At 42.1% G+C, this 20,601-nt stretch overlaps 1 protein-coding gene across 2 annotated transcripts in view; it reads left to right on the forward strand.

Annotated features, from left to right (window-relative positions):
• The window catches only part of LOC308335620 (glucosidase 2 subunit beta-like), a 182,357-nt gene that overhangs the window by 72,171 nt on the left and 89,585 nt on the right, over nt 1-20,601 (forward strand). For both annotated transcript variants that reach the window (XM_080792724.1, XM_080792725.1), the window contains one exon: nt 2,656-2,722. In XM_080792724.1, coding sequence (XP_080648850.1) covers nt 2,656-2,722 — 67 coding nt within the window. The remainder of the gene's footprint in view (nt 1-2,655; nt 2,723-20,601) is intronic.

Below are 20,601 nucleotides of genomic sequence, written 5' to 3' on the forward strand. Positions count from 1 at the left end.
AAAAGCTTCTACACAGTATACAGTGTGCATTTCATGAATGTTTCATTTGTTACTTAAGTGCTTTTGGTTATTTTAGCAAGTTCTCTTCACACGACACCAGGCTGACTGTAGGCCTGGAGATCAAATGGAGGGAATAAGCACATCCATGAGCAGTACACCCAGCTTGGGGATAAACTTGCTCATCTTCAGATTCTTCTCCTTCATCTTGAATGTACTGTCAACGATCATACAAACAACATTTGGCATTCCTATCTTAGGGGTGTTTTTTTTCTTTTTTACTATGAAACTGTTACGGTCATGAATTTGTGTGTGATTTGGATGGACATTTACATTTCTGTTTCATGTTCTTGTTGTAAGTCCACACAAGTTTATTAATATTATTATTTTGATTTGTAAACAAGGACCGAACTAAACCATTAATTTCATTGAGAAAGAAAGAAAGAAAGAAAGAAACTTGTGACATGCGATGTCACCGTTTATCTTGAACTCATATCTATAATCTTTTTTTCTTTCTCTCTTCGGAGATGGTGATGAGTCACATTTCCATTTGTTAATGCCTTTCGCTCAAATAATCCAGATTTGAGTCTGGCTCCCAGTGGAAGAGAACAGCATGCAATGTGCACTAAATCATCAAACAAGACCTATATTCCCCTTTCTCCCCACACGTGTGGAAATCATGTCCTCTATAGCATTATGAATGCCCCAGAAAGAATTCATACTTTCCACTAATATACACATTACACTATACACTGTATAGTGTAATGTGTACAGTATAGTATAGAGCAGGGGTCTGCAACCTTTTTGACATGAAGTGCCGTGTCTTTATTTTCTTGATAGTCGCCGTGCCATATCGACATTACGTTCAATTTATGACACCACATCCAAATGATATACTTCCATCCGATTTTGATTGTTCATACACAACATACGTAGCAACCTTTATTTTTTCTCTTCTTCTTTAGAAACATTTTCTTTCACATCAGCATGCATGATTTTTAGACTCGGTTATGATTTTTACCACTGTCTCCCCAGTCAGCGAGTTCAATGAATGTGAGTTTAAATGAATGTATAATTATGTGCAGGATGTAATTTGCATACAGATGTGAGTGGACTTAATTTAACTGTAAACCTTTTTTATATACATTTAAATTTAAAAGAAAAATCATCTCTCTCACACTTGTGCCAGTGTCCCAGTGACCACCCTCTGCTGTGCCAATGTTGGCACCCGTGCCTAAGGTTGCCATGCCTACCCCTGGTATAGAGTATACTGCATACACACTATGCTACTAAAACAAATTAAGGGAACACTTCAATCATACTGTACATTGGATTTTGATGAAATAATTATTCAAGTTGAAAATGTTTACTGATTACACACTAACACATTAAAATACGTGGATGTACAGTACTCAAGAAAGACACAGGAGTGCAAAGCACCAACGAGCAGGCCAAATGTATTAGAGAACCAGGATAACTTGAAGTGACGATGGAGTGCTCGTCTGAGGACGACCTATGCCTTAAAACCTACATTTATGTTATTCAATATATTACTTGAAACAAAATATAGGCTTTTCTAAACCAAGCCCTGTTTTATTTTGTGAATTAACTATAGTCTACAGTTTAACCCATTGATTCTCAGACATTTTAATTTCAAGGACCCCCAAATTAAATGGATAGATATAAGCCTAGGCCATTTCATTAGGATTTTCATCTCTGGACTGGGACCCCAGTCTCCATCCATCGATCTTCAACCGCTTATCCGTAGTCGGGTTGCAGGGGCAACAGCTCCACCAGAGTGTTCCAGACTTCTCTCTCCAGATCAGCATTAGTGACTTCCTCCTGGGGGACCCCAGTCTACATGGCCAAAAGCCAGTATTCATTTAACTCAAAGTGTATATAGGCTAGGCCTACAAATGCTCACATCACATCATATACTAAATGCATTAGAAAACAAAAAACATAAAAAAACCAAATGTAAATGTCATTTATATTTCCATTTCCACAACAATATACAGGAAAACCTGGCATATTTTGGACATAGTTCGAATGGTGATGAATCATGATTAATTCATTCTGAAGCTGTGATTAATCTGATTACATTTTGTATTCATTTGTCAGCCCTAATATATATATATATATATATATATATATATATCTAGCAGGCCTTGGTCATCAAATTATTGGCTCAGGAGCAGGAATGTGACAAAAACAAAACTCCATGAACTCAAGGCTTCAGGGGGTGTGTGATCGATAGGAAATAGGTATTTTTCGGGGTGAACCGGTCCTTTAAACCAGAACACTGGTATACGGCAGCACGAGGGTTGTCTTTCATCTGTAAACTGTCTAACACTGAAACAAATGGGCTCCCCATACCCCCTGACAGCATGAAAGCCACATGTACTGTACGTTGTAACATCAGGTGTGCATTTTCTCTACTGTCCACCGAGACTCGCACATGAGGACTATTCCCTGCAGCCCCCCTGCCCATCTCTCACACACACACACACACACACACACACACACACACACACACACACACACACACACACACACACACAGCGGTATGCATTAATGTAGGAGATAGCCAAGGTCTTTCAGCGTATGGATCTTTGACCTTGTTTTCTCTCCCTCTCTCTTTCCATTACATGTCCGTAGATCAAAGGCATACACGGGGAATCACACAGACTCATAGATGAAGACCACATCAAGGCAGCCACGAGCGGTAAGATATTATACCTGGTCCCTGCCTCACGCTGAGCCCCGAGGCACCCCCTCACTGTTAGTCCTACTGGTAACATATTATACCTGGTCCCTGCCTCACGCTGAGCCCCGAGGCACCCCCTCACTGTTAGTCCTACTGGTAAGATTTTATACCTGGTCCCTGCCTCACGCTGAGCCCCGAGGCACCCCCTCACTGTTAGTCCTACTGGTAAGATATTATACCTGGTCCCTGCATCACGCTGAGCCCCGAGGCACCCCCTCACTGTTAGTCCTACTGGTAAGATATTATACCTGGTCCCTGCCTCACGCTGAGCCCCGAGGCACCCCCTCACTGTTAGTCCTACTGGTAAGATATTATACCTGGTCCCTGCCTCACGCTGAGCCCCGAGGCACCCCCCCACTGTTAGTCCTACTGGTAAGATATTATACCTGGTCCCTGCATCACGCTGAGCCCCGAGGCACCCCCTCACTGTTAGTCCTACTCATCATGCTTCACCTGTGTGTCTACTAATCCCTGACGTGCAATTTTTTAATTACAAATGCATCTCTGCTGTTGTGAGCCACGCTGTCCAGCGTTGTGTGGCTGTGGCTCAAATGTATTAAGATTCAAGTGTGATTATCTATTTCACAAAATAGGTTGTAACATTGTCTGCCATTGACATCATACCAAATCAAACACGTGTTTTCAGTGATTACGCTAGAGGGCGCTCTTTGCCAACCGTATGAATGAGGCTCGCCCTCTGCACAAGAAGTCTCCTTGTGCAGAGGCTGTATTTCAATCAGACTGTCTGGTAATGGTACTAGGTCAATTCATGAACAAGAACGACATTAAGTTGCAGACATGCTTGAATTGGATAGGACTTGGTATTCACTGCCAGTGCTGCCATCATTTAGTGTGGGGATAACGTGGACACTGGGCGCAATGTCACAGTGCTTGTTACCATTGGTCCTTGACTGAAATGATCTTTATTTGGACGACCCGATCAAAGTCGTACTTGGATACAGTTAACTGCTACATATGTTGACAGAAACCATCACAGACATGAATTTATTGCGTCTGCGCTCACCACCGGTATATTACCAATGCTTGCCATCCTGAGCAGCACCCAAGCACTGTGCGCAGAGATATCCACAGCGCTTTTGGGCTTGCCCACAGTTAGTTTACCTGGAGCTGGTTTTTGTCTCTTTGACTGACAATTAACCCAAAATTATGAAAGCTCACAACGCACCATAGCGCTGGCGTTTGTTTAAGTGGTTAATCTCATGTCTGGGAAACTCAACAATGATTGATAACAACATCAAAACGGATGCAATTCTGAATGGCTTGTAAAACAGGAAGGATATTTTGTGCTGCTGAGTATATATGAATAGAGACGGCACCCGGAGGAAACCCTGAGGCGAAATGGTATTGCAGCCCTGGCCCAAACACATGAACGCACGCGCTGGTCCGTTGACTATCATTGTGCACGTTCATGATGACACGTGAGTGCTGTTTCATACGTGAACGCGTGCAATGATAGTCAACGGCCAGCGCCTTCATGTTATTGGGGCAAATCCATCCCAGAATGCACTCTGTTCCTACCCGGAAGGAGGAGTGAAATCGCCTCATGCGCTTTTGAGCAACTTAATGCAAGTTGGATGGGAGGAGAAATCCTGTGACGTCTCTCTATTCATATATACTTTAAGTGCTGAACTGGAAACAGAAAATCATAGTCATCTTGTGTAACTTTTTCAACAAAGAAAATAATCTTTCACTGGTATATTTTGAACAATAACCATTGGCAGAGAGAATACAGTATAGCGCCCAGATTACATTAGACTTATTGACACTGGGTGAACAAATGTGTTTGGTCCCCAACACTCGGCGACAAAACAACACAGGAATGGAAATCTATATTTCTGGATTTTAAAGTTAATCCATAGTGTTTCTGACAAAGTAATCTCAGTTCCTCGCCAGACATTGTTGCATCGGGTACACACTATAATTATACTGTATACTTTAGCATTTATAAAGCACTATTTGTGGCAGTGTTCATTTTGAGAACATGCACACTAACCCAGTCATGACTACAGTACATGCAAACCTTTTCATAATCATAATACTCCCTTTCTATCTACGATGCCACAAAGCGAGTTATCCCTACCCAGATGCCTCATGTGGCATAAAAGGTTGCAAAAGAATGAAGCAGCTCCACCCTGGCTGTAAAACAACAAACTAGACGAATGCAAGATCGCAGTTATTATAGTGGGCCCGGGGAGCCGCCTGCCTCGGTCATAGTAATTCAAGAGAGAACACACTAACTCTAGACATGTTGTATGGCCTGGCACTGTTTTGTTTTCAAGGTGATCCGGGTAGTTTACTCCCCTACCCCGCCAGCATATCGCTGCTGTCGAGCCACAAACCTTGCAGACAGCAGGTCCCCGTATTTCAAAATGTTATGGTTTTCGTAAGTTAATGCCCTACCTCATCATACAGTGCGAGTGTCGCACCGAACTAGTGAAAATAGCTCACAATGCGTCATGGACTCATGGTGCAACACATTGTGAGCTCTTGTAGATCGGCTATTTTCACTAGTTTTATATGCTTTTAAAATGATAATATAAAAGGGTGTTTGACATACAAGGTTTCCACCCGACAGCAACGATATGCTCCTTGCTACAAGCCGGCGTGAGAAGCCAGGCCTCCCGGTATTTATGGCCGACATAAAAAATGTGTATATTCCCCGTCAGCCCGTTTCCTGGATTTACGGCACATCTGACAAACACACTGAATTAACCGATTCATGCCTGACGTCGAAATAAAAAAAAAATCTTCTAAATTCTGACAGTTTTCTGACATGTTTCTGTATTAGTGGTGCTCAATTTAAAAAAAATAGCAGACCTACAAGCTCGAGCTTGTAGATCTGTTATTTTTCAATAGCTAAATTATAACATAATGTTTAAAACACCAAGATGGGTTCGCGCCCAAAATGGGTTAAAAAAAAAAACAGCGTGCAATTTGTATAGGAGTTTAGAGCCTGTCTGTTGTGCCTGCTCCCCGGCGGATTCTGCTATTTGTACACGTGTGCATGTGTGCACGGCTTGGCTTTGTGAATGATGTGTGTGTGGTGCTGTGCTCGCACGCACATGTGTCTACCCCATCTACGCCTGCCTCTCGTTGCACGCCGCGGCTATGTCTGTCTATCTGTGTGTGTGTTTGTGTATGTCAGTATGTCTAACTGCATGCGTGTATCTCGGAGTGTGTGTGTGTGTGTATGTGTGAGCAAAATGTGTGCATGCTGAGCCTGCCTGCTCTGCAACACCAGCAACAGATAACAGATGGTCCCCCTGCATTAGAAGTGTTTTATTTCCCCGCGGAAGCCAGATATGTCAGAAATAAGCATGTGCAACATTAGTCATTTGGAATATTCATGCCCCTGCCGTCCGCGCCGGCTGCCTTTTTGCAGCCAGAATATAACCACCAGCCCAATGCTCCCAAGGAAGTAAAGTAAGGGGAATGAAGGGGAAAAAGAGCCTTCCTCAGCTGAACTTATGGAGGAAGAGGCTCTAAGCTTTTTTTTCTTTATCGGACACTTAACCCATTTACATCCTGACAGTTTTCTGAAAAAGCTATGTTTCTATGTCAGTCGTTCTTTGATTTTTCAAAAATAGCAGACCTACAAGCTCATAGCGCGCCACTCGGTGGCGAGTGGCGTGCTATGAGCTTGTAGATCTGCTATTTTCCAATAGCTAAAGCATAACATAATGCTAACACCAAAAGGGGTTCCCGCCCAAATTGGATTAAGCATGGCAAGGCTCATTATTGATGCGCCTCACAAATTAATCTGCAATGTTTATGTTTCTGAAACGCACACACTCCATCCATACTGACCTCATCCACTGGACAAGTGGACATAACAAGCCCGCTATACACACACACAGCTACTCAAAACCGGTGGTCTCATATCAGCTCTCATCTCTAGTACCTCCTCCTCTTCTCCTCTCACATCCCCCCCCCCCACCCCTCATCTCTTAACCCATTTTGGGCGGGAACCCCTCTTGGTGTTTTAAGCATTATGTGTGCCACCGAGTGTGTAGTAGTGGCACACTACGAGCTTGTAGGTCTGCTATTTTTGAAAAATCGTGAAAATGTGGTGCAAAGCTTTGAATATATTATACTCTTTCAGAGCGAACGTTTTTAACTCAAATCTTTGCTTCTGGGAGGTAGTCCCTGAAACAACACATTTTCAGATGGGGGTCAGCGGCCAATTTCATATATTTTTGGGGGTCCTTGACATGAAATATTGAGAACCACTGATATAGAAACATGAGGATTTTCAGAAAAAAATACATTTTAAAAAAGACATTTTTTTTAATTTCGACGTCAGGCCTAAATGGGTTAAACCATCAGCTCCTTGCAGCCCCCCCCCCCCCCCCATTGTCCCTCCTGTTGCGCGTGGCTGTCATCCTTGTCCTTGGCGGCGGACATGAGCATGCATCATTATCAGCCCTGAATTAACCATCCGACAGAGACTGCGCGTCCAGGCCCCTGCCGGGGGGCCAACACTGATGGGTTGTTGCTGCTTTTTTTCCCTGTCCTCCATCTCCCTGAAAACGTATGCATTCTGAGCGGCACTTTCACGCTTTGCTTACAGTCCCCCGATAATCAGGGTTAATGCGAAGCAGCATGTGTGAATGTTGTGTGGAAAGAAAATAAAAGGCCAAAGAAAAAAAAAGATGAAAAAAATTGTGGTTGGAAAAAAAAATAACATGCCGGCATCAGCGCGCGTGCACTGCTTATCACACAAATGCGATATAATTTATACGGGAATATGCAAATCCAAGAATCACTCTCACCTTGTTTACCGAAGGGACCTGCTGATTCAGGGTGTGAAAGGAGGGGGGAAAGGAACCGTGCAGAGCAAACAAGCCTACATGCCAAACCCACTGTGGCGCTTTCCTTTTCCTTTATGTGGCAGAAAAGGACGGCGTCTATGGTCGAGCAATGGCTTGACCATTTCAACACCACAACAGCCTTATTCATTCTCGCAAGACTGCATTGTTGTCATAAATGGCGTGGACTCAGTAAGTATAGGTTGCCTACGACTACGTGTATAGTTTGGGGGCCAATACAGAACAGTGCTTCAGAAATTACTTTTGCTAACGTGTTTGTGTAGAAGCTGACAAGCTATTTTTTTTGGTTAGAAGGGACCCATAGAAGAAGTTTTGGGGTGGTTGTTATTATGTTGAATTCCTTTTCTGGTGACTTTTAGAAGCCCTTGTTGAATACTCATTTCACGCTATAGTCAAAATCCAATTATCATTCTTTACTTTGAAATGCATTTTATTTTATTTTATAAAAATAACAATTTGGACAGTTAGTTTGAATTTTATTGCAATAGATTTGCAAATATTATGGTAAAAGTTACATTTCAGGCATCTTTAGAGGCGTTTTTGTCGATATGTTTTGAGTATACAAATGACACAATGCAAAACATACATCTCACTAAAATGGATAACACACAGCAGACTGACGATAATAACATTCACATTCAGTCAATTTGTCCATCTAGATAAACAATAAAACAATACACCGAATATAACATGGCGACACTCAATAATAATGTGTCTAACTGTACCTGGGTAATATTGTAACAGTAATGGGAATATTATATGTAATCAGTCAATTAGAACCACTGCAGTCTGGTAAGGTCAAATTTGAAAACATGTATATAATAACAGTAAAATGTATGTAAGAGATGCCTTAGAGATGGTCGTTTGAAGTCACTCTCTGTGTGAACCCATCAGCATTGATGCCTTGTGAGGTTTCCCCAATTCTCTTACTAAAGCCATTCCCTCAATGAACTGAGCTCTGTCTCCTTTGAACCGTCTTGTAGTATGCTTTCTAACTCAGCGTTGTTGGTTGGTCTGAGCATTGCATTGGTTTTGGCAAGTGACAGGGGGACTGCACACAGTTCCTTTTGTAGAAGCTCATCCATGTTGACCTCTCTGCCACTCTCCATTGAGACAAAGCGGAAAATATCCCTGTCTGGCTTCACACACTTTTCAAACAGTACTCAAGCACTGTAGAGGCTTGAGTAAGTGGAAGTCAGTGTTCTTTGTAACCAGGCTTTTTTTCTTGCCGGACTCTGCAGCATTTCCAAGGTCCTTCAGTATATCTTCTGAAGCAACATCACAAGTTGTCAGAGACACTAGATTGTCCTGTTGGAATACATGGTATCTTTGGAACTGTTCAACAAGTTGAATGACATCAGAATCATCTTCATATTCTTGATGGAAGACAGTCTTTGTCATCCTTCATCATCCTCATCATCATGTGTCAGTCCAAACAATGATCTGGTATCGTCTGCCAGGGTTTCATGTTCATTGTATGTGATGGACCAATGGTTTCTAGCCGTCTAACTAAGTGATGACTATCAGCCCTCCAGCAACCTTTCCAGTTTTGTTTATTTATGTTCAGTTCAGTTCAGTTCAGTTCAGTTCAGTTCAGTTCAGTTCAGTTCAGTTTTGTTTTATTTTCGGAATGGTGGACATACAGTTCATACATAGCACTCAGTTTCCATTTCTTTTTTTTTTCTTCTTTTTTCTCTACTCCTTTTGAGTGTCTGTTGCTCATGTCCTGTCCGATATCTGAAAAAGGGCTAGGGAGAAGCCATAGGCTTGTCTGGCCCTACCCCTGGAGTCCATCTGTATATCTAGGTGCACGTGTAGCAGACCGATGGGACATCTATCTGCCTACACAGTGCATACATTCATGTTGTCCTTCGGTATATACCAAGCCCTGGTAGACTTCTGGTACTCTCTGTGCCAGAAGTTCCATGTCTGCCAGCACCCCATATCTTACTGTATGTAATGGCTCTTGATCATAACCAGCAAACCTTATGACATACAGTAACCTCTGACATGCCAAGCTTCCAATCACCACAGCTCAGTGCCTGTGTGAATACCGGAGAATAGAATCAGCTACCCTCCATCCCACCCAAAGAAAACAATATTCATCGCTTTAGCCAGCATCAACTAATATTAGCTTTCTACTTGCACAACATTAGCAGTACCATTACATTTGCAAATTTGCTAAACATTAGAGAAGTTTTAAGTATACTGTACAATGATAAGATGACCTAAAATCTTTTTCAGAGATGCCAACCAGGCTAGAACACATAGCAAGGCCTACCATCGATTCTACAAATGTCTTCTAAATCCTGACAGTTTTCTGAAAAACCTCATGTTTCTACTGTATGTCAGTGGTTCCAAATATATATGTAATTGGCCGCCGACACCCATCTAAAATTATGTTGTTCCAGGGACCCAGAAGCAAAGATTTGAGTTAAAAACGTTCGCTCTGAAACAATGTATATTCAAAGATTTGCGCCACATTTTCACGATTTTTCTAAAATAGCAGATCTACGCTATGAGCTTGTAGATCTGCTATTTTTCAATAGCTAAAGTATAACATAATGCGTAAAACACCAAAAGGGGTTCCCGCCCGAAATGGGTTAATTCGGCCTTCAGCTTCGGCCCCCAGACTATATAAGGAAAAGCCTACCTTGTTTACAAATTGTTCTGTCAAATTGCATGGTAAAAGCATTGTGAGCATACAGTAATCCCATGAGGACTGGATCTATACTGAATGTAGTTCTCACTGTAACCTAAAGGCCATCTAAACGAGCATCTTTGCTTGCCAGACATCAGATTATGTCTCTCATGCTTATATTAACATATATGCAGCTTGATTTAACCCTACCTATACCCTACCCAGGATTTTAACCCGGGTCTCTTGTGCGAGTGCTGAAATCTCTACTGGGAGATTTTATGCTTTCAGCTTCATGCAATACCTCTTATAAACCAGTAGTGGTCCTACAGTACGTGACCACTGGATCATCATTCATATTTCTCAGTTGAAGAGCAGGTACAGTAGACAATAACCGGCCGCAACAGCTAGGGCAATTGAGCTCCACTCTGTTGGCTCAGCGGGTTGTGAGTCAGGTTGTCCACTGGGGCTTTGATGGGGATTTGATCCCAGCTCAGTGCACGGATCTCTACACTGGTGTCAAAAGTGTGTACGGTGGTAGTCCTCATATGAAGGACGTGAAGGATGTTGCGAGGGATAAGACGTGGATAAGACGTGAAATGCAGAGATGTGCTGGTCCCTCCACGACTCTGAACAATACCTGGAGCTCTGCTCCTTTAGCACAGCGGGTTGTGACTTGTGAGTCAGGTTGCCGAGTGGGGAAGCAGGGTTCGATCCCATCTCGTTGCACGAATAAAGTACTCTTACCGCACGGATTGGTTAAAATGACGTTTTATTCACAAGAAATTAATGGATTGCAGCTTTTAATAAGTAGCTCAGGTATTACAATAGCCAGTGAGCATCTGAGAAAATCAAACGCATAGCACTCATTGTCAGTTCCTCTTCTCACTTTACTTTTCTCACTCGTTCCCCTGTTGTTGTTGTTCCCCCGTTGTTGATGAACAGCATAGCGTCTTGCAACCTGTGGAGAGATGTAGGGACGTCCTCGCGTGCCAGTCAGCTGCCACTACAGCTGCTGTAGCCATACCTTCTCAGCTACTTAATTAGTGAATTAGCGATAGCTGTAGCCAAGCCCCGCTGCCGTTCTCATGTTTGGACGTCGTCCACGCCTTTGTGTTCTTTGCTTTTGCCAGAATGTTTATCGTGTCTATCGTCGATGAAGGAAGTAGTCCGGACGCACACAGGCTTTGCTCCAGTAGTGTTTTGTCTTTTGTTTTATTTACAACACCATTAATAAATACACGACGTTTCGGCCGTGAGCGGCCTTCATCACCTGACCTTAGTCCAGCACCAGCCAGGAACTGGATGTGCGCAAGCCACCTGCGTTTTAAACTAATATCGTCTCTATCGGACATAATAACCCTTGTACTGTATGTCCAAAACTGTTACTTTTCAGGAAATGTGGAAAAATAACCTTTTATATCCAGTGTAGTTATGATTTAGTCACAAGCTCTTTTTAATGCTTTTCAGTTTTCATATGAAACCCACAGACAGACTTCAACACACAGGATATTGGCATGCCCACATATGGGCATATCGGTTCGATCGGCGCTTCTGGACAACGCGCATAATCTGAACTACTTCGACGGCGGGCGGGCGCCGACTTTGAAGTCGGGGAGATGACTCGCGTCCTTTTATCTGGGGAGATAAAGGAATCATGGGTGTCATTTGTAGTGCACATTGTCATCAAGGAACACAGAGGAACACAGCGTAGCAGATTTAAGCGAGTAGGTGTCTCAAATGTCAGCACACAAAGATGCCCCGAGAATCGTTATTTTTTTTTTTTTGTTATTTTGTTTTTGTTAGATTGTGCTCGGTATAACAAGAGACACATGCCTTCCAAAGGGGGGGTCACGAAGGGGTAGTGAGTACATTAACCCATTTTGGGCCGGGAACCCCTTTTGGTGTTTTAAACATTATGTTATGATTTAGCTATTGAAAAATAGCAGATCTACAAGCTCATAGCACGCCACCGAGTGTCGCGCTACGAGCTTGTAGGTCTGCTATTTTGAATATATTCTTTCACAACGAACATTTTAACTCAAATCCTTGCTTCTGAGGGGTTCCTGAAACAACATATTTTCAGATGGGGGTCGGGGGCTAATTAATTACATATATTTTTTGGGAGTCCTTGACATGAAATTGTTTGAGAAAACTCACTGTCAGGATTTAGAAGACATTTGTAGAATCGAACTCGGGTCAATGTGGGTTAATACAGAATATTATGTGGCAAGAAGTGTGAATACACCATTGTGCAACTCTCATCTCTTACAGCTGCACATGCACGGATCCTTGAGGTATTCTGTTATTTAGACCGAGGTGATGCCGAGCCACCAGCGACATGAGAAGCTGATGAATGTGTCCTATATTTACTAACTAAGAATTGCACTGTTTGTGCGTCGCGTGTATCAAGTTCCTTTTTCTTTTTTTTTTGCTCTATCTTCTCCCAGGTTCGTAAAGCAGGTGTGAGATGCACCCGATTTCTCGATTCCCTGCTGAGATCCTAATTAGTGCTGTAGTAGTATTGTTTTCTCAGCAAAGTGTGTGTGTGTGTGTGTGTGTGTGTGTGTGTGTGTGTGTGTGTGTGTGTGTGTGTGCATTTTTCTCTTGCTGGTGGGTCCCTATAGATAGCAAGGGTCCACGGAAGACAACAATTATCCCGTCTACAATAATCTCTAAGGCCACACAAAGGAGAGCCAAGCTCAGAAAATTGATCCTTCCAGGCTGTATACTGCGTGGATGAGCATTGTGGGGCTGGAGGGCGTGTTGCGTGTGTGCATGTGTGCGTGCGTGCGTGCGTGCGTGCGTGTGTGAGTGTGTGTGTGTGCGTGTGTGTGTGTGTGCGTGTGTGTGTTTGTGTGTGTACAACTGTACATGTTTAGGTACAGTAGGAAATGTGGTGTCAGTGTTGAATAGGAAAAACTTTAGTTGCACATGTCGTGTCTTTGGTAAAGAATAAATTCAGCTCTGTGGTTGTAATTCGCATTACGTTGTAGCATTTGCTAGAGACACATCACATGACATAGTAAGTACTGCTGCTGGTTCCTATTGTATTACATTCTAGACATTTTTGTTCATTTTTTTAATTATGAGGCTGTCTGTGCAGGCTTGGGTTGAACGGGTTAGTGATTTTCTGGAAGGGCATGTTAAGGTTAGAAGTAGGGCTGTGCAATGTGTGTGTGGTCATGTTAAAAGGTCAGCATTAGCATTACATTTGCACCTGGCAAATATTAATTTACTCAGCCGTGGCATGTTGTTAACCCATTCTGAACGGGAACCCATTTTGGTGTTAGCATCATGTTATGCTTTAGATATTGAAAAATAGCAGATCTACAAGCTCATAGCGCGCCACCGAGTGGCGCGCTACGAGCTTGTAGGTCTGCTATTTTTGAAAAATCGAAGAACGACCGACATTTTTAGAATCTGATCTCAGGTCAGAATGGGTTCATCAGACCAGTGTGTGTCCAGTGGAAACCTCGTATGAATCTGATCTCAGGTCAGAATGGGTTAAGGTCAGGCAGTTGTGATGGTCACGGCAGTCAATGCATTTAATGGCAAGTAAATTGTTTTTGCATATTTACACCTCGTCCAGCGTCGGAGCATACACCCTTTGAAGTATTTTCCTATACATTCTTAGAGTTTTCCCGATGGTATTGAAACCAAGTATTTTATTGCAAAGATACGTATAGTGGTTGGAATGAGTTTTCTGGTCTTCTGCAATATATTTTTTCCGGTCTTCATAGATACTGCTTTGGTTATGTACAGTACAGTACTGTATGTCTGGTACCATAGATTTGTACTTTTTCTGTTTATAGAGTTAACATTACTGTAATAGACCAGGTGTGGTTATAATATGCAAATATGTCTTCCCTGTGTATTTTTGGTTTGTTCCTGAAAGCTGATCAGCCTTTGAGTCAAAAGGCCCAATCAAAATACACCGCTTTAGTGACACACTAAAATCCGACTTATATGTATATTTATTATATGTATATCAGTTTTGCTCAAATAATGTGGAGGTGGGGACATTGGAAGGACGGTTGATCTAAGGTTGTACGCACATACAAAATAATAATAAAGAAATATTTGGGGATTTGAGTTCCTTCGGTTTAGTGGTTTGCAAGATTAGCTTTGGACAGACACACCGTGCTGGGGGATGGGGCATACATACTGTACATAGTTAGTTTCTGCGAGAGTAGGGTCTTCAGACAAATACTATACTAAATCTATACTGCTTGCCCTTTGCTGTAGGTGCCACGCAGTAAAAATCTAAACGTTAAAATACTTAAACTCTATGCACTTTTGACCAGGGTCCCCCAGGGCTCTATACCTTTTTTCGCTCTACCAAATCTCTTCACCGGAAATAACTGATCTACAAGCTCACAATGTGACACATTACGAGCTTGTCCTGTAGATGAGCTATTTTCGCCAAATGTTCACCCCCCCCCCCCCCCGGTAGGGCTCATGTGGTTAAATCAAATGGTCAAAATTGGTAATCAATGGCAAAATTATGCAAGATTAACATTGATATTAGAGAAAACAAGCTTACACAGTAAAAAGAGTTAGTGCAACAATCGACCCAAATGGACAATTATGGGTAAGGGACCAAAAACAGAACAGACCCATAATATGGTGTGTAAATATTATTTACACTCAGAGCAGATGCTACAATTAACCCCTTTTGACCTGAGATCAGATTCTAAAAATGTCTTCTACATTCTGACAGTTTTCTGAAAAAGCTATGTTTCTATGTCAGTCGTTCTTCGATTTTTCAAAAAATAGCAGACCACTCGGTGGCGCGCTATGAGCTTGTAGATCTGCTATTTTTCAATAGCTAAAGCATAACATAATGCTAACACCAAAAGGGGTTCCCGCCCAAAGGATTTGACTGTGTAGCTAGCCTGTAGCATAGCCTATTACACACTATCATGAACATAGAGTATACCCCACGGTATGCTCATTATAACTTCCTACCTAATCATTTACAGTATTTTGCAACCCTCTTAACTCAAGACATGAACGTTTTCTGCTGAGCAAACAGCATACATACCCAGAGTACAAAACAGAAATGCTCAACAACCTTTGTTGTTGGCTTGTTCACATATTATGCACAGTGAAAGCATTCTAAATCTAGCAGACAGTCCCTCTTATGCACTCCTTGTTGTGACTGTTCCTCCTCGAGAGGTTTGCTCAACGACCTTCATGTTTACTCCGCGCTGCTCTGCAGACACGCGAGGTATTTACCTCTGTTCTTATGCAGCCCATTCTGCATGAGAGATGTGTCATTTATTATGACAAAAACTTAATTGTCCATATGCACTCTGTTTTCCCCTGCCGAGTATGACACATAATGAATATGAATCGATAAATTGAATGCCTCACTTAAATTGCTGTTTTAAAAATTAAGGCATTTTTCTCACTGCTGTTAAAAAACAAGAAAAGGCGTAATTCCTTACGGAGTGGAACATTTTGTACACATTTTATGATTTCACTCAGCCGTGCCATGAATCAACCTGGTTTATATCCACCACTGCAGTCTTTTTTTTCTCTTCTCCTCCACATTAAATGACTGGGAAAATTGCTCATTTTTCCTCTGAAAGTGTGTCATATCAACAGTACAATGCTAATCTAGTGGGGTCATACACCTTCCACCATGCTATTACAGTTTGCCTCACCACCGTTGCACAAGAGGTCAGTGGCATAGCAGGGGCTCTTACTAGGCTGAATTGCTTGGAGGCAGAAGTTAATTTCCAACTCAACAGAGACAAATGACTTTGCTTTGACCTCCCTCCCTTCTCGGCAACAACAAAGACTTTGTGCTCCCCCCCCCCCCCCCCTTTGCTTCCCCCCCCCCTAGGAGACGAACGTAGTAAATATCTATAACCCATTTTGACCTGAGATCAGATTCTAAAAACGTCTTCTACATCCTGACAGTTTTCTGAAAAAGCTATGTTTCTATGTCAGTGGTTCTTCGATTTTTCAAAAATAGCAGACCTACAAGTTATGAGCTTGTAGATCTGCTATTTTTCAATAGCTAAAGCACAGCATAATGCTAACACCAAAAGGGGTTCCCGCCCAAAATGGGATAATTTAGCAGTGGCTATGTTCATTATTTGCAGAATGAATAGATTTGATTTGGTAACAATGATTAGTCGGCGTTGGCACTGCGTACTGTATTTCTGCTGAGCTCTGTAGGTCTTGTATAATGGAACTAAAATGTGTGCCCATGGAAAGAAAGCACTGTACTGCTTCTCTCTTCTTTTCAGGACGGCTAAGATTGGATCTAGATGAAGGCATTCATTTCTCTGTTTTTCAACCTCACACAATCTCATTCCATTCATGAGGACTTTACTTTTTTTTCTTTTTTTTTTACTTCTTTGTTTGGACACTTGAAAAGTAATTTAAATTTTAAATGTGCCCCATGGTGGACTTGGACTTCCATAGTGCCTTTACCTGAAGTTGCCTCCTGTCATTTATCGGTGTAAAATGGATGTCGTTTTCACTTAGCCTCATCCTGGACGGTACGCTGTCTGAAGTACAGTACATTATAGTCAGATGGTACAGTATAGTATATTAAGTTTTTTTGTATTGCCTGTTCATTTTCCAGCTGTGTAGGACCGTTCTTTGTCCTCCAAACCGACACTCGCCTGTACCCTAAACCGGCGGTGCAGAAAGTACAGCGACATTGAAGGGCAGAGAAACTCATGTTCTCAATGACGCTTGCATATGCACACATTTCTTATTCAGCTTCATTATTCCTCCACCCGTGGCTCGCCCTGACAGACTGACTTAACCCATTTTGGGCGGGAACCCCTTTTGATGTTAGCATTACGTTATGCTTTAGCTATTGAAAAATAGCAGATCTACAAGCGCATAGCGTGCCACCGAGTGGCACGCTACGAGCTTGTAGGTCTGCTATTTTTGAAAAATGACTTACGACTGACATAGAAACATAGCTTTTTCAGAAAACTGTCAGGATGTAGAAGACATTTTTAGAATCTGATCTCAGGTCAAAATGGGTTAAAGCTCTCAGTATGCGAGGGGTAACATATTAATAAGCTTGTTACATTGTTCCATTGATTATTCAATTGAGGCATGTTCCCAAGTCCTTTGTATCGCCTGCAGGTTCATGTGACATTTAACATCAATTGATATTCATAAGAAATCCTCATAGGAACTGCCACAAACTCAGTATACTACTGCCAATTTCAAACATATACTGTATACAGGTATACCATCATACCTTATCCAAAGTAGAGACTGCTGTAACGTACAGTATATAACTTACAGCGTTGCAACATTGAACTGTTGGCCTGTTGCTGGATGAAGAGGACTATACTGTGATATCTATGTATGGAATCTGCTGCTGCAGCTTGCTACAGTGAAAGGTATCCAGGGGCTCTGCACCAAGAGATTCCTGTTGTTATAATTAGGTACTGTATAGTGCATGTACTGATACAGTGTGTATACATATGTATACCAGCATAGACATGTTTGTACCAGCAGTAATGCGCCGTAATGCATTACTGCTCTACATACCAGCAAATGAAGGCTTGCATAATAAGACTCCGTCATTGAACATAATCACCTGTAATTATCTTATAGAGTTTGGTACAATGAAACAAAGAAGATCTTTGCGGTTACAAAACATCTAAGTGTCCAGTTCTATTTCTGCACAGTAATTTACAGACAAATTGAGATCACTGATAGCCCCCTGGGCGTGCTATTTCAGATGGAATCAACCATGCCAGCAGACAAAAAAAAAAATCCTGCTACAATTTTTCCATTTTGGCCACCATAGAGATCATACTGTGTATGTGAGTGAGTGAAATGACTTTCCTTTGTGGGATGACCAATTCAGAATCAACGCTCGCATAGTGTTTCGAGGAAGCTGTCAACCAATAGACGGTAGCCATGGTATCCAACTCCTTGGCAAAGATGATTGGACAAATTGCTGTATTTAACCCATTTTTGGCGGAAACCCCTTTTGGTGTTGGCATTATGTTATGCTTTAGCTACTGAAAAATAGCAGATCTACAAGCTCATAGCGCGCCACCGAGTGGCGTGCTACGAGCTTGTAGCCTATGTAGGTCTGCTATTTTTGAAGAATCGTGAAAAGTGACATGAAAGTGTTTGAGAACGACTGACATACTGTAGAAAAACAGCTTTTTGTCTGGATTTAGAAGAAATTTGCAGAATCGTTCCCAGGTCAAAATGGCTTAACACAGGGGCTGTATACTATATGCTATCCGTGACCATTATGATCTCAATTATCGCCCTGTATTCTCCGCCATTGCCCGCCATCCAGCTTTTTAGCACTTATTACTGGCATATGGTTGTGGTGACAGGAGAAGGAGATGCTCACACGCTCCGTCCACCTCCGGCTCACACTCGACAGATAATGAGCTTGAATAAAGTACACGCACACATCGTCTGACAGAGATGACAATAGATCACACTCAAGGGTGACCTAGGTGGAGTGGCACAAGGGGGTCGTTTCCTTTTTGTTTTTATTGATCTGCGGTTGTAAAATGGTTCAGAGGGTCAGGGGGATTGAGATTATTCAATTACTGATTGACCCCATTCCCACCAGCCTTTTGTATAGTTTAAGACACAATGGCAAGTGCTATACAGCCAACTGTAGCACAGTATTGCTTTTGTGACGTGCGCTATAGTCCGTCCAATGTCTGGCTTTTGGAAATTACGTCGTGTGGCAGTTCATACTGTATTGGACTTTTAATGTTTCTTTAAGCAGTGAAGTCATGTGGCAGCCACAGTGGGCACCCCTCACTTTACACAAGTGTGATCTTTGAGTGGTGCAACCATTCCTACAACCAGCAATGTCTGTATGTGACGTTAATGAGCACCAGTATATGACTATTAGTACCAGAAACAGAGAGAGAGATAGGCTCACAACGTGTTGCATTGTAGATCTGTTATTTGGTCAGGTGTGACCATAGACCTCTGGGGGTCAGCAGTCTGAAGGGATCATGATGCAATTATTGATTCCATTATGTAACACATTCGTGCAGTAAATTGGAAGTTGTAGGTGGATTAAATGCACAGCTTAATGGTATTGTTTGAGATTTTGCATCTCATTTGAGATTTTGTTCATGGGGTGTTACAGTATTTGCAATTATGAATTACCAATTTTACATCATCTTACATCAAAAGTCGTACGATTTGTCACACACAGTGAAATTTGTTCTCCGCATTTGACCCATCTCTTGGAGCGGTGAGCCCAAGTCAAGGAGCAGTGAGCTGCAGCCGTGCCGCGCTCTGGAATCATTTGATTAGTAGATTTGACCCCCCCAATCCAACCCTTCGATGCAGAGTGTCAAGCAGGGAGGCATTGGGTCCCATTTTTACAGTCTTTGGTATATGACCCAGCCGGGGATTGAACCCCGACCTCCCAGTTTCAGGGCGGACACTCTAACCACAAGGCCACTGAGCTGGTCAGGCAGCTGTTGCTGACAGGCAGAAATGTTTTATCTCGATATTTCAAATTTATGTTTTGGGGGGAATTAATGCCCTACTGCAGCAGCTCTGAAATGTATTTGGCCGCAGACCCCATTTTAAATGTTTTGTGCCAGAGACCCCCATAAAAGAAGAATTGTGTTTAAAAAATGCAAAGATTATTCAAAATCTTCCAAACATTTTTAAGATAAAAAGAAAAAAGACAAATATAGCAGATGTACAAGCTCACACAGCTCGGCACAAAGTGACACGACGTGAGCTTGTACATCTGCTATTTTCAAATAGCCAACGTATCAATGGATAAAGTGGTTAAAATGTATTGTATTAAAGGGACACTTCACCCTTTTTGCAAAAAAATATATGTTAATGACGTTTAGGAACTTTAGAACACTTTCCTGGGAGTCTATGTGTGTAATATGTGGTTTTAGATATTTTAGATTGTAGCAGTGAGCCTGTTGTCTCTGATGTCATGGACACTGGGCTCACTTCCTTCCTGGACTACATGTTGTCTCAGTAAGACAGCTCTCCCCCCTATCCACAAGGAGGAGCAGTGCAGTGAGTGCACCAAAGAATTATGGGAATTGTAGTCCAGGAAGGTAGTGAGACCAGTGTCCATGACATCAGAGACAACAGGCTCACTGCTACAATCTAAAATATCTAAAACCACATATTACACACATAAATACCCCCAGGTAAGTGATCTAAAGCTTCTAAACGTCATTAACATATATTTTTTTGCAAAAAGGGTGAAGTGTCCCTTTAACACATTTTGAGTGTTGCACAAAAGTAGAGAGAATTCACAGCACGTTTCATCGCAATGCGTTGTGAGCTTGTACTGTAGCGCTTATTTTGTTTGCAGAATCTCTGGAGTCGTG

This window comes from Protomyctophum bolini (assembly GCF_963924005.1).
Source record: "Protomyctophum bolini genome assembly, chromosome: 20".
NCBI classification, from domain to species: domain Eukaryota; kingdom Metazoa; phylum Chordata; class Actinopteri; order Myctophiformes; family Myctophidae; genus Protomyctophum; species Protomyctophum bolini.